This window comes from Polyodon spathula, chromosome 6 (genome assembly GCF_017654505.1).
Source record: "Polyodon spathula isolate WHYD16114869_AA chromosome 6, ASM1765450v1, whole genome shotgun sequence".
Taxonomy (NCBI): domain Eukaryota; kingdom Metazoa; phylum Chordata; class Actinopteri; order Acipenseriformes; family Polyodontidae; genus Polyodon; species Polyodon spathula.
In genome coordinates, this window is record NC_054539.1 from 39399035 (window position 1) to 39412353 (window position 13319).

Sequence of the window (13319 nt, forward strand, 5' to 3'; positions counted from 1 at the left end):
TTCATATTCATTTTTAAACAACACAATACTAATGTTTTAACTTGGGAAGAGTTCAGAAATCAATAGTTGGTGGAATAACCCTGATTTTCAAGCACAGCTTTCATGCGTCTTGGCATGCTTTCCACTAGTCTTTCACATTGATGTTGGGTGACTTTATGCCACTCCTGGCGCAAAAATTCAAGCAGCTCGGCTTTGTTTGATGGCTTGTGAACATCTGTCTTCCTCTTGATCACATTCCAGAGGTTTTCAGTGGGGTTCAGGTCTGGAGACTGGGCTGGCCGTGACAGGGTCTTGATCTGGTGGTCCTTCATCCACACCTTGATTGACCTGGCTGTGTGGCATGGAGCATTGTCCTGCTGGAAAAACCAGTCCTCAGAGTTGGGGAACATTGTCAGAGCAGAAGGAAGCAAGTTTTCTTCCAGGACAACCTTGTACTTGGCTTGATTCATGCATCCTTCACAAAGACAAATCTGCCTGATTCCAGCCTTGCTGAAGCACCCCCAGATCATCACCGATCCTCCACCACATTTCACAGTGGGTGCGAGACACTGTGGCTTGTAGGACTCTCCAGGTCTCCGTCTAACCATTAGACGACCAGGTACTGGGCAAAGCTGAAAATTGGACTCATCAGAGAAGATGACCTTACTCCAGTCCTCTACGGTTCAATCTTATGGTCTTTTGAAAACCTCAGCCTGGCTCTTCTTTGCTTCTCATTGATAAAGGGCTTTTTTCTAGCTTTGCACGACTTCAGCCCTGCCCCTGCCCCCTGTTTCGAACCGTCCTCGCCGTGCACTTCACCCCAGCTGCCGTTTGCCATTCTTTTTGTAGGTCACTTGATGTCATCCTGTGGTTGCTGAGTGACATTCAAATGAGTTGGTGTCATCCCGGTCAGTGGAGAGTCGTTTTCGCTCTCTGCCGGTCTGTAGCTTTGTTGTCCCCAATGTGTGCTGCTTGACCTTGTTCTTGTGAACTGCCGTCTTTGAAATTTTAAGGATGGAAGCAACCCGACGCTCACTGTATCCCTCTGCCAGTAAAGCCAGAATTGAACCCTTCTTTTCCTCACTCAAAACTTTCCTTTTCAACTCTTTGGGCATGGTCAATAGTTATTTTTTTATTCCAATTACTTTTGAGGTACTACTAGCATTGTTTTGCCATCCAGCTGGTCCTATTGCACGAGGATAGTGATGACCACAGGAGTGGTTTTTATACTTTTCCTCGTTAAATAAGATTTGGTTCAGGTGATCCCCTAATCAGTACCTCCTTCAGTAGAATGAGGTGTGCTTGTGTTGGAATTCAACAGACACTTGAATAGAATGGCTGCCATACATGTAGAGATGCCAATTTAAGAAAAATTTGCAGTGGTCTCTTAATTTTTTCCAGAGCTATATATATGTGTGTGTGTGTATATATATATATATATATATATATATATATATATATATATATATATATATATATATACACACACACACACACACATTGTGTGTGTATATATATATATATATATATATATATATATATATATATATATATATATATATATATATATATATATATATATATATATATATATATATATACATACACACACACACACACACAGTGGCTTGCAAAAGTATTCAGACCCCTGACCAATTCTCTCATATTACTGAATTACAAATGGTACATTGAAATTTTTTCTATATATAAATATATATATATATATATATATATATATATATATATATATATATATATATATATATATATATATATATATATATATATACATATATATATTATATATAATATATATATATATTTAGAATATGATCGAAAGTAATTTTACCATGTAATTCATAATATTGATTTGTAAAATCTTATATACACAATGCATTTCTTGAATATATATTCTTTATTTAAGGGCGGTATATATACTATATATAGAAATAGACACAACATGAATGACTGTTTTAAAATAAGTAGGCTTCCATTTAGATCAGTGATCCTTAAAGTAATTTTGGCACGGGCATAAATTGATCTTACTTGTCTGTTTGCGTGCACACTGACTATTGCATAGGTTCTTATCTTACACAATGCCTTCTTGCGACATATATATTTCTTTTTTAGTGGGGTTATTCTTGGTTCACTCTAAGGCCAAGTCTCAGGTAGTAATTGTGTGTGCTGCGTTTATTCTTTTAAATTTACATACATTTGCAATGCAAATATTTTTTGAATAGCAAGTTTACACAGATAACCGTGAATAAACTAAAAGTGTAGATCGCGTCTCGCTTTGTTTCAATTTGACAAATTTGTCAACACTACACTGTTTTAAAGATCTCTCATCTCCAGTACAATTATTCAGAGAAAGTGGATTCATAACTAAATATACTATGCTTTTTCCCTTGTCTGGTGAAATAAAAATAAAAAAGAGATAGAAAATTTAATTCTAAATACTGAAATGTATTATTATTTTACCTGCGAAATTCAGTGCTTATTAACATATTAACACCATGCATCTGCTCACGAATGAATGGAAAGCTGTCAGACCTTTCACTCTCCCTTTGGCGACTTACTCACCTTCAATTTTCATGCAGTATAATGTGACTGGCCCCTGCTTGCTTATGATTGGACAGCGCGTAAAACAGGGCAGATATTTGACTCTCGTATTGAATAAACTTAGTCAGTACCTGCACCTGAAACAGACACAGTTTACGTCCCACCCAGCGAACTTATGATTGGGCTACCACAGAGACAATGCAGATATTCAATTGGTTGATCGTATCGCAAAAGCCATTCAGAAAAAAAAAAAAATGTTGCTTATGTACAAGTGTAACAGGTCTACTGTGTTCACCCTGTTGGCTATTGTACTCTGCGTTGTGTTTTTTTTGTGGTGATGACACAAAGACATGCACTTTTAGTATTGCCTTTGTTTTTATTCTGCATTGAAAATGAAAAGAAAATTGCATTTCAGTCTGGTTACTGCACCTGCATCCACCTTCCTCTGAGACTTCAAAGACAGGAAAGGAAAGACGATTGCACTTCAGTACCGTTCCCTACATTTCGACTTTACCAAAATAACTAATTGTTCCGCTATTTGTTTGTTTATTTATTTATTTTCCAAACAGACTGTTCATACAGCTCCATAATAATTAGAAATTCAAGTTAGGAAATGTTTATTTCCTTAGAAAATTACTACACTGTATATTATACAATTCGCATTACATGTATAATGGTACTGTCCATTACTCTGAAGCCTTGCGAGGAAAAAAAAGAATTGCCTGACTCTTAAAGTGACAGCAACAGCCTAATGAAAATCTAGTGAAACCACTATACTACTGTTACACAAGCACAACATAAGCGAGCAGCACTATCACCAGACTGCTGTGGCACTTTTGTTGGAAAACGTATTTAAAGGTTTCTTTATTTTCCCACGCTATGACCCGCCAGAAATGTGTTCACGACCCATAATTTAAGAACAGCTGCCAAGGGCACGGATTTGCCCACGGGCAGGACTTTGAGGACCACTGATTTAGATGTACTGTAGTTGATTTTGTTGGTATAGGACAATATTTTCAACAGAAGTATTAATTTGGAATGATATGATACGTATTGTATTGCTTTTTCGGTGCTAGGATGACCCGAGAAGAACAAACTTCACTGAGAAACTGCAAGGTTTGATTAAAAAGCTGGCCAAGTTTGCACCTGTGGACGCTGCAGTGGATCAAAAAGCAAAAGATTTCCTACATGACTGCCTTCCACCTGTGCTTACAGAAGGTAATGAAATGTTGCTCAACAAATTGCATGTTTGTTTAGGCCAATTTCAAAATCCTACTTTTTATTACAGTGGCACTAAATGTGACTGGGGCACAGAAGTGGCACAAGGCATTCAGTTTAATGTATTACAGTATTTTAATCAACAGCATTCCTACGACGTCGTTTTTCATTTCCAAGAGGGTGGTGGTGAATGGCAAATTGTTGAAGATTGATTTAATTAAAATAATATTTTTTTGGACAGATGAATAAACCCAGAATGACCAGGTTGGGATATTTTGTATTTATTTTACCCCACTCACACCCCTTGCTTACTAAATATATTGTTATCCCTGCATTGGTCCCCCCAAATAGCCAATGTATTACTAATGCTGAATGACTGGTTGTGCTGTCAGGGTGACTCCCAAGACAAAACCCATGGGCATGTATTGATGGCCACTGTCCTTAACAATATGAGCTTGTCTGTTGAGGGAGAAAGAAAGTGATCCAGTTGAATACATACCACTGAGCTGATGCCTTTGTCCATCCAGTTTGGTTAATGGCATGATGGTTTTGCATTGGTAATGACCATACTGGATAAATGATTTGTGTTAGATTCATGAAATGCACATTTTCAGCTTCTGCTCTTATGCAGTTGGAACTTATGTGCATTGACAGCTATAATAAGTCACACAGTATAGATTACATTTTAGCACAACATCTAAGATCTTTACAACTCTGAGTCAAACTTGCTAAACTTGTTAGACTTATTAAATCTAATTACATGGCCCAATCTCCAGTTAAACTGTTTTATAGACACCCACATGTGTTTTTATTTACAAATGCTGCTTTATGCCAAAATACTATTAATGTATAATATTGGTATTTAAAAAAACCTGTCATTTGAATTTCTAGTCTAGATATCTGTAAATCTGTCTTTACAGAGGAAAAAGCAACTAGTGTTTTTGGCGTTCCAACGAGGTGGGAAGATGGAGATGCCAGAGATGTGGCTGTGCAGATAGATGGAAAGACGAAAATTCGACTCCTGCGAAAAGGTGTTGCAAGGTATGTGTATAATTGTCTTCCAAATAACTTGTTCTTAGAAATTACTTTCTGAAAAGTAAACCCAGCATAAAATCCCATATATTAATGAAACCATTTTTTTTTTGTATAGTGAAAAAAGCATTGGCAGTCTCTGCACTAAGTCCATCTCACACAACATATGTTGCACACTTTGCTGTATGTAGATGGTTCATGTTAACATCCCTTAATTTGACTATGGTAATACAAATCAAAAGTTATGACGATTTACATAATTGATTCAGTTTCAGTAGGGATAACCACGGCTTCATACTTCCTCTGGGTGTTCAGGTTTATTGATGAAAGGTGCTGGTGCTAGTACCTAAACCTTTTGTTAAAAAAAAGACAAAACAAATACATCCTAAAGTGAAAAGTTGATGCTGGAAGTTTTTGTGTTTTAAATAAATAATGATTTTAAACTGACTAAATAAGCTAAATAAAAAAGTGTTGAAAGAAAATAAAATGTTAGTTGAGGTATATTCATTTCTTACCTCGTCTGAACTCCACACACAGTCAACTCTCAGCCTCCGTATTGCTTACGTCAGGAGAACAAAGCAAAGTTTGTTAGGCATAGGCTTTTCTCGTTTCTGCATTTTTTTCATTCATTTTTTTTTTGTTATTCTTGATTAACTTTTCCTTTTAGTGTGTTGTCTTCCCTATGCCCTCTGCTTGTTCAAGTATAGTTCCCCTCTTTCTCCATCTGGTAGTAGGGATTTGTGTTAATGTGTCTGTGCAGCCCCGAGAGAGAGAGATTCATTCCTGTGAAACCAGCTGCAGCCATAGCACCTCTGTTGACTAAAGATGAGTTCTTGGGTACTGGTACCACAACACCTATGGTTCCACAGGAGCAGTACTACCCCCTGGATGTGCCGAGCCTGGTGTATGATGACATCATCAACTCTGCCCCTGGCGATGACGCTCTGGAATACACAGAAGGTCCTTCACCCCTATACATCAAATACTGAGGCACAGGTCTTCAGGATATCATGTCCTGCACGAAGGAGGCAAGACAGGCTATCGGATCCTGCTTGGCAGCCGGAAGAGGTGCATCCTCCAGTAGGGGTTCTTTTAACGGGCAGGTGTCTTTCAGGCATCAGCCAATTCAGACACTTGAAGGAAGGCAGGCCAGTTTTCAGTGTAGCCAAGGATCCAGGCCATATAGATCATCCTGTGGTTACAATAAGGGAGTGGGGAAACCCTCTACTTCCTCCTGACATTCATGCCACCAACCCATGTCTCCACCCCCCTCACCTCTGCCAGTTGGGGGGGAAAGGTTTCTTTTTTTTCAGACAAGCTGACAGAACATCCCTGGGTCCTGAAGCTCATATAGCATGGCTACAAAATACTGTTCCGGTCTCAACCACCAACAGCAGGCGTTCTCCAAACATTGATGGACTGGTCATGTCCACAGGGAGTCATTCTACAAGAGTTCAAATCTATGTTTCATTCCCATGCCATAGAGGACAACACATGAAAACCACACAAGAAAACTACACATGACACACACAGATGGGTCTCCTTTCTTCTTGAAACCCCACCATTCCAGATATCTCTTGGAGCTGCAAAAGAAGCCAGGTGGTGGTGACTTTAACCTCTGGTGAACATGTGGCTGTCACTATCGCTACAATCCCCTACACTCTGCCTGCATACGGACGCCTCCCTGCTTGGGTGGGGAGCACACTTGGCAGAGGCTAGTTTTCACAGACAACACGACAGCTGTAAAATACATAAATCACCAGGGAGGCACACAGTTGTGGGAGCTTTGCCTCCTATCCATGAAGATCTGGAAATGGTGCAGGATATGGGACATTACAATGCTGGCAGCCTACTTGCCTGAACTCGACAACATAACATAACTCAACACCATAACAGACATACTCGGCAGAGAGATGGTCCCCCATGAGTGGCAGATCTTCCCTTATGTTTTACACTGGGTGTTCAACAAGCTAAGCCATCCAGAAGTAGACCTATTTGCCACAGCAGGATCACCCAGCTGCCACTTTTCTTGCTCCCACTTCCAGCAGACGACCTGTTCTTTTAATTGTCAACCAGCCTAATGTATGCATACCTTCCCCTGCCACCAGTCCCATCAGTGATCAGGAAGGTAAGGAGAGACAAGGACAGTTTAGTCCTTAGCCCGTTACTTGCCCAAGAGGTTCTTTTTCTCGGAGATCCTGGAAATGGCCTCCTGCACCTACCGATAAGCCACGATCTTCAGCTGCTTGGAGATTAATCGGCAGCTACTGAACAGCCAGGGACTATGTGAAAAGTAACTAACATCCTACTTGTTTCACTGAAACCTTCCATTTTTCAGGCCTATATAGTCAAATGTAGAGAATCTGATTCAAAATATCTGCACTGCACATTTTTTATCTCGACAGACCACACAATAAACAGTGTAGATGACTTGAAAAGAAGAACAAAAAAACACTACAGACGATCCTCGACATACGACGCACGGCACTTACAACTCTTACATTAGTACCCTGCTTCGACTTTACGACATGGCGAGACGCGAGCCATGCGTCATGTGCGCATACTCAGTGTCCGAACTGCAGTACCTGCCGTGGTCACCCTGACTTAGTCTAGCATTTTTTTTTTTTTTTTTTTTTTTAATGCATGTAACTTAACAATGTCTGATAAGAGCAACTGACTCAAAATGAAACCTAAGCTGTGAACTCTGTCACATGATGAGGGGCTTAACTTCAGGCGATCGTATTTCCTGCTAGGAGTACCACATACACATACTGAACACATCATTGGAAAGCCCCAAGTCTGTACTTTTAAACAAGCCGGGTAGGTGTCTGAGTAATATGTACGTAACCACCAGGCTGATTGTAGAGAGTTATAACGGGTCATTTTTTTAAAACTATTATCTGGCTGAAGAGTCAGGAACGTAACCCCAATTTATAACATTGTTTCTATGGGAAAATGTGGTTTGACTTGCAATGCGACTTTCAGGAACCAGTTGTGTCGTAAGTGCGAGGACTACCTGTAATACTAAGAATAACCACAAACTTACCATTCTTTTGTTTTAATGTGATTTGGGGGGGGGGGGGGGGGGGACCTGTTTTTTATTATTTTATTTGATAAATATTATTTATTTCTTAGACACTAGACGACCTGTGCAGAAATGGCTTTATGTGATTAGTTACAACAGAATCATGAGGTACCAGCAATCAGAGCTACAGATCTCCAGCTGTAATCTTTATTTATAAAACTGAATGTTTGGATGCCGCACGCTGATTGGCTTTTGAGGATTTTTTACATATTTTTCACATTTTTTAAATAGTACAATGCACGGATTTGTCTTTGCCTCCTTTTCTGTATCTTTTCATTATCAACACATACATGATTGTTATTTTTCAATGCTTGGTCATTAAGAAGGCTAACATTGCAGGTTATGTCAGATAGGTTTACAGAGTGACTGAGACCAGCACAGAGGCTTCATTCATTTTAATTAATTACAATAAATGGAAATGTTGAAAATCCCCAGTTTAACAAACCCCAGTGGTTAAAGAAAAGGGCTTGTAAACAGGAGGTGCCCAGTTAAAATCCTAGCTCATTCACTGAGTTATTGTGTGATCCTGAGCAAGCCACTTAACCTCCCTGTGCTCCATCTTTTGGGTGAGACGTTGTTGTAAGTGACTCGGGAGCTATCGTTCACACACCCTAGTCTCTGTAAGTCGCCTTGCATAAAGGTGTCTGCTAAATAAACAAATAATCGTCGGAGGTGGAGTCCAGTTCTGCTGGTACTCGCCACATGTATTACAACATACAAATAAATAAATAATCACATGATGGAGCAGCAAACATGTACAGGAATCCTTGTTATTACAAGCTCTGTTTACTTACAAGGCTACTTTCAAGTGGGACACCCTGTAAGGTACTTACATGATGTAGACTGATTCACAGACTTGCAGAAATCCTGAATTGAAAAAAATAAATAAAAAAATACCGTGTTTATACTCATAGAAAGTGCTTTTTTGAGAAGTAAAGACGTGTCTACAGCACGCAGGTTGTACAGAAGACTAGATGCATTCTGTAGTACTGGAACAAACAGATCTACACAAGTCTTTATATCCAATGAACTGTCAAATTTAAAAAAAAAAAAAAAAAAAAAAAAAAAAAACTTCCATTCATAAGTCCTTCACTTTTAGTGCATTGCTCCATAATGCAGTTCCGTGACAGACGATGACTGCAGTTCCTGTGTTGCGTGCACTCGGGTATATTAATAGTGCCACAGGGGATGAATTCCGCATGCTGAGAGGGTCAAGGGTGATTTTAACATGCATTAGTGTATCTAAAAGAAATGTACGCGTTAAGCGCAGAAGTTAACCGATTTAATTGACAGGCCTACTCTTAATACATTATTTTATTCTGTATACATTGTGTCTAATTGTATAATACATTGATATGACTGATGCAGAAACACTGTATTTAGCTTGTTTGTCACAGTAAAAACACAGTTTGGTTTTTCGGTTTTAAATTAATTTTGGTTTTAACCGAAAACCGACTAGATGTCAAATAGCTGAAAGAGTTGAAAAAAAACTAAAAGGGGATCATACCAACTTCCATCCCTAGTTTCAAGGATTTTTTCTTTTTAAATAATCCTCAAATTAGTGATTTATTCAATAAAGCAAAGAAATATTGTTACATGATGGGGTTCAATAAGTACAAACACAATGTACATGGTGTTAAAGGACTGCACTGGTATGTCAGACAAGCTAAGTGAGTTATAACAGTCTTGAATTAATGACTATCTAAAGCGGGACAGGCATTGTTTCTGCTGTTGTTTCTCTGTATTTTATATATAAATATGTAGGTCAATAGTCAATTGTTATGTAACTGTACTGTATAAAGTTGAATTTGCCACTGACAATAGTACCTGACATTGCTTTGTCATCCTGTACATGCAGACTGTGCAGTGAGGGAGAAGCTGTGATCCTGTATCACACAGTAGAAAATTCCAGAATCTACCACAAGGAGGAGCCAAAGTTTTTTGAAGTAGATTCTGAGGTACGGTATGCAAAGACATTTAAGAGATTTTTTTGTGTTCTCGCTCAAGTTCAGATATTTTTGTATTCCGACCTTGTAAATTATTTAAAAATGTATCTTGGATAAAGTGTTACCTGATTTAAGAACTTCACAGAAGAATGGGGTAATACATATTATGTTACCATCTAATTACATTTTTTTAATTTTAGGACACTGACCCATATTTAATCCTTTGTGCATTTGGACTGTGTTTAACTACAGAGGCATGAGCAGTCTTACTGTATTATCCTGTTCACACTTGTATCGGCATGGTAAAATTAGTTTCGGTTTAGAATACTCTGATACGATACCACTTTGTCCTAATTCATTTTTCAACACCAGTACAAGACCTATACTGTTCAAGTATACCTGTCCACATTTAAGTTGGTTTATATTGATACATATGCATCAGAGATATTCTGTTACACCAAGATACTGAACTACACTGACTCTATGGGGGACCTCCGTCACGCTGCGTGCAAAAGGTTGTGGGATGTAAAGAGCTCGGGGGGGATTTTCTATTGAGAATCAATGGAGCGGTGTCAGATTGAGCTGCTTTGAGTTTATTTTATCAATGTTTAAAAATATAAAAAACGTGCAGTCTATTTTACTTTTGAGTGTTTGAGCGTGTCTCGCATCCATTCTGTTGTCATACTGGTCCACACTTAACTGTGCTGAGTCACATTTTTATGTGCAATTATATTTGTGTTTAAAATGTACTAAGTTTCTAATATGACATATCTGTTTAATAACAGATGTTAAGTTTAATTCCCAATTTACAAAGACATAGCAAACACTCACCAGCGTTGTCAGTTTAAATTTGTAATCGCAAAATAATGTACAAATAATACATCGGAAGAAATAAATACATGTATCATTTCTATGTGTTGACATACAGTATCAGAAACCATTATGCATTTGTCTTGCTATTTATTTTGATGTGCAGTTATATACTGCAGTCAAGCTGTCAGCCAGTTTTGAAATGCTGGTCAAGCTATCAGACGCATAACTTGTATAGATAGTTTCCCTGTTTCAAGCAGTGAAATTCTTCACTCTGAGATATAGAACTGCACTGGAATAAAACAAGTGATAAAATACACTTTCATACATTTTCAAAAAGAATGAAAAATGTTATATTTAAGTGTGGAAGAACTCTCACTAATAGTTTATTGTAACAGTCAAATGATTCCGTGTTTAAATTGAGAAATATATATATATATATATATCAGCTTTGTTGGAGGCTGCTCTCAAATAAACATCACTAGCAAAGAAACATTAAGGCAATTTTTTCTCCCCCTTCTTAAAAAAAAAAACACACAGTAAACAGATAAACTTGCAACACTGACTATATAAATTTAAATATATATAACTGCACTTTAGGACGGTATGTATTGGAAGCCAATCGTTTGTGCGTTTCTCAAATTTTATATATACACCTTAAACACCATCTTCCACTAAAAACGTGTGTTTTCTATATTAATTTTGTTAAAGTGAGCTTACATAAACACTTATTTGCTGGATAGTATATGACCTGTCCACAAACGACATTTTTTAAAGGAAATACACATTTGGCAAGTAGTGATTTTTAACTATGCATAGATATAAATTGTTCAGACCAAAATAATATTTTTAAAATATTTATTTGTTAAAAATAAATAAATACAGCGAGCAATTTCCTGAAGATAAAATGTATTTATAATACAAATTAAATGTAAATATAAATTACGATAAATGTCACCCTTTTAAATAAAAATACTGTCTGCAATACACTTCAACAAAGAAGATGACAACATATTTAAACAAAATTACTGTCTGCAATGCTGTACCTGTTTCCGTTTGTCAAAAAAATACAAATGGCGTCCTGTCATTTTAGATGAGTCTCAAAAGTTGTCTTGTCTGGTGAAAACTGTAAGATAATAAGACTGTAAACCCCATGTGGTTTACACACATGTAAATGTTTACTACCTGTTAGTGCCCTGGAGTAAACCGCTTTGTTTTAAAGAAAATGTTTATTCAAGTGCCAAGCAAAAATTTAGCCAGTTTTCTTCTCTCCCAAAGGAAACTAAACATGCTGTATTTTTCTGTCCTAATGAAAATTACTGAATTGTTTTACAGCATACAGATAGTGTTGAGTTCCTGATCCATTCTTATCCCACATATGTGACAGTGGAGAGCCTTCCTTGTGAAATACAGGATGACAAGGTACACATGTGACAGAGTATTTTCAGTGTTCAAGCCTTGCCTTGTTAGAATCCAAGGTAGTTATAGAGGGTGAGATTTAATCATTCTTAACTATTTAAAAAATTGCATAAATTATGTTTTTAGAAAGCTATCAATTGGTAACGATTAAAACAAGCAACTCCTGGCTTTTAAAAAATAGTCATAGAATGTTCAGTCAGTTAATGTAAAGCAGTCACGTATGTTATCCTGTAATGTATCCTAAGTGGTTCGCCCTCCTCAAAATGCATGGGTATTGAAGTTCAGGTACAATAAAGCATAATTCAACTTTTTTCTTTTTTTCATTACAGATTTCCATAGCTGAGCTCTTATTTGAAAAAGGCCTTCTTCTCACTAAGAACCCCCTGCCCTCCTCTTGAGTGAATACCTTTAAAAAAAAAACGATGTGGTGTGATTTGCAAGGAGAATTTTGTTCAGTCAAAATGTTTCACTTGCCTAAAACTCTTACCTTGGTTTAAACATGGCCACGTGGTGTATATAATTACATTAAGGCTTGAGTGTATGATTGCTGCATGTAAAGTGATACACACAAATGCACACCTGTATTAATGTTGTTCATTCTTTTATAAAATCAAAAGTAACCTGGTCAGTTGTGTCCCGTTTTACTACTAAATACACATGTATAAACAATTTCTCATGAAAGACACAGTCCAATGTGGTTCATTTGCAGAGGGATAAAATACCTTAATGATCAAAAAATGTATTCTTACAATAAAAGATTTGATTTGGTGTCCATATCTCCAAACTTCTTTGTTGTGGTCATATACTGTCGGAGGATCTGCTGGGGCCGGTTTTTCAAAACGTTGGTAATCCATTTTCCGCATTTGATTACACTGTGTAACAAAAAAAAAAAAAAAAATTTGTATAATTGTAAATCTCGAAAAAATACTCACTTATAAATCTTTTGTAGTCATCTTTGTATTACTTTAGTATAAATACATGTTAATTTTTGGATTCATATGTTGTTTTTTTCTGACTTTATGTGAATGAAAAGACACACATTTGCCCATTTTCCCACTGGAAATAGTGATATTTTGAAATATCACTGTCCTGGTCACAAAAGCAAAGTTTATGGGGAATAATAGCAATTTTCTATACTTTTGAGGCATAAGCAATTAGGAAATAACACTACCCAGGAACAAAAATTGTGTTACATAGTGTTATTTGATTCAGGATTTTATATTGTGAAATTGCTTTTTTTCAAGCGTAAACATGTGATCTGGATTATTGTG

At 37.1% G+C, this 13319-nt stretch overlaps 1 protein-coding gene across 2 annotated transcripts in view; it reads left to right on the forward strand.

Annotated features, from left to right (window-relative positions):
• riox1 (ribosomal oxygenase 1) overlaps nt 1-12673 on the forward strand; it is a 38328-nt gene extending 25655 nt beyond the window's left edge. For both annotated transcript variants that reach the window (XM_041252825.1, XM_041252826.1), the window contains exons 11-15: nt 3615-3756; nt 4677-4797; nt 9732-9831; nt 11965-12051; nt 12378-12673. In XM_041252825.1, coding sequence (XP_041108759.1) covers nt 3615-3756; nt 4677-4797; nt 9732-9831; nt 11965-12051; nt 12378-12446 — 519 coding nt within the window. In that variant the 3' untranslated portion in view covers nt 12447-12673. The remainder of the gene's footprint in view (nt 1-3614; nt 3757-4676; nt 4798-9731; nt 9832-11964; nt 12052-12377) is intronic.
• The last annotated feature ends 646 nt before the right edge of the window (nt 12674-13319 follow it).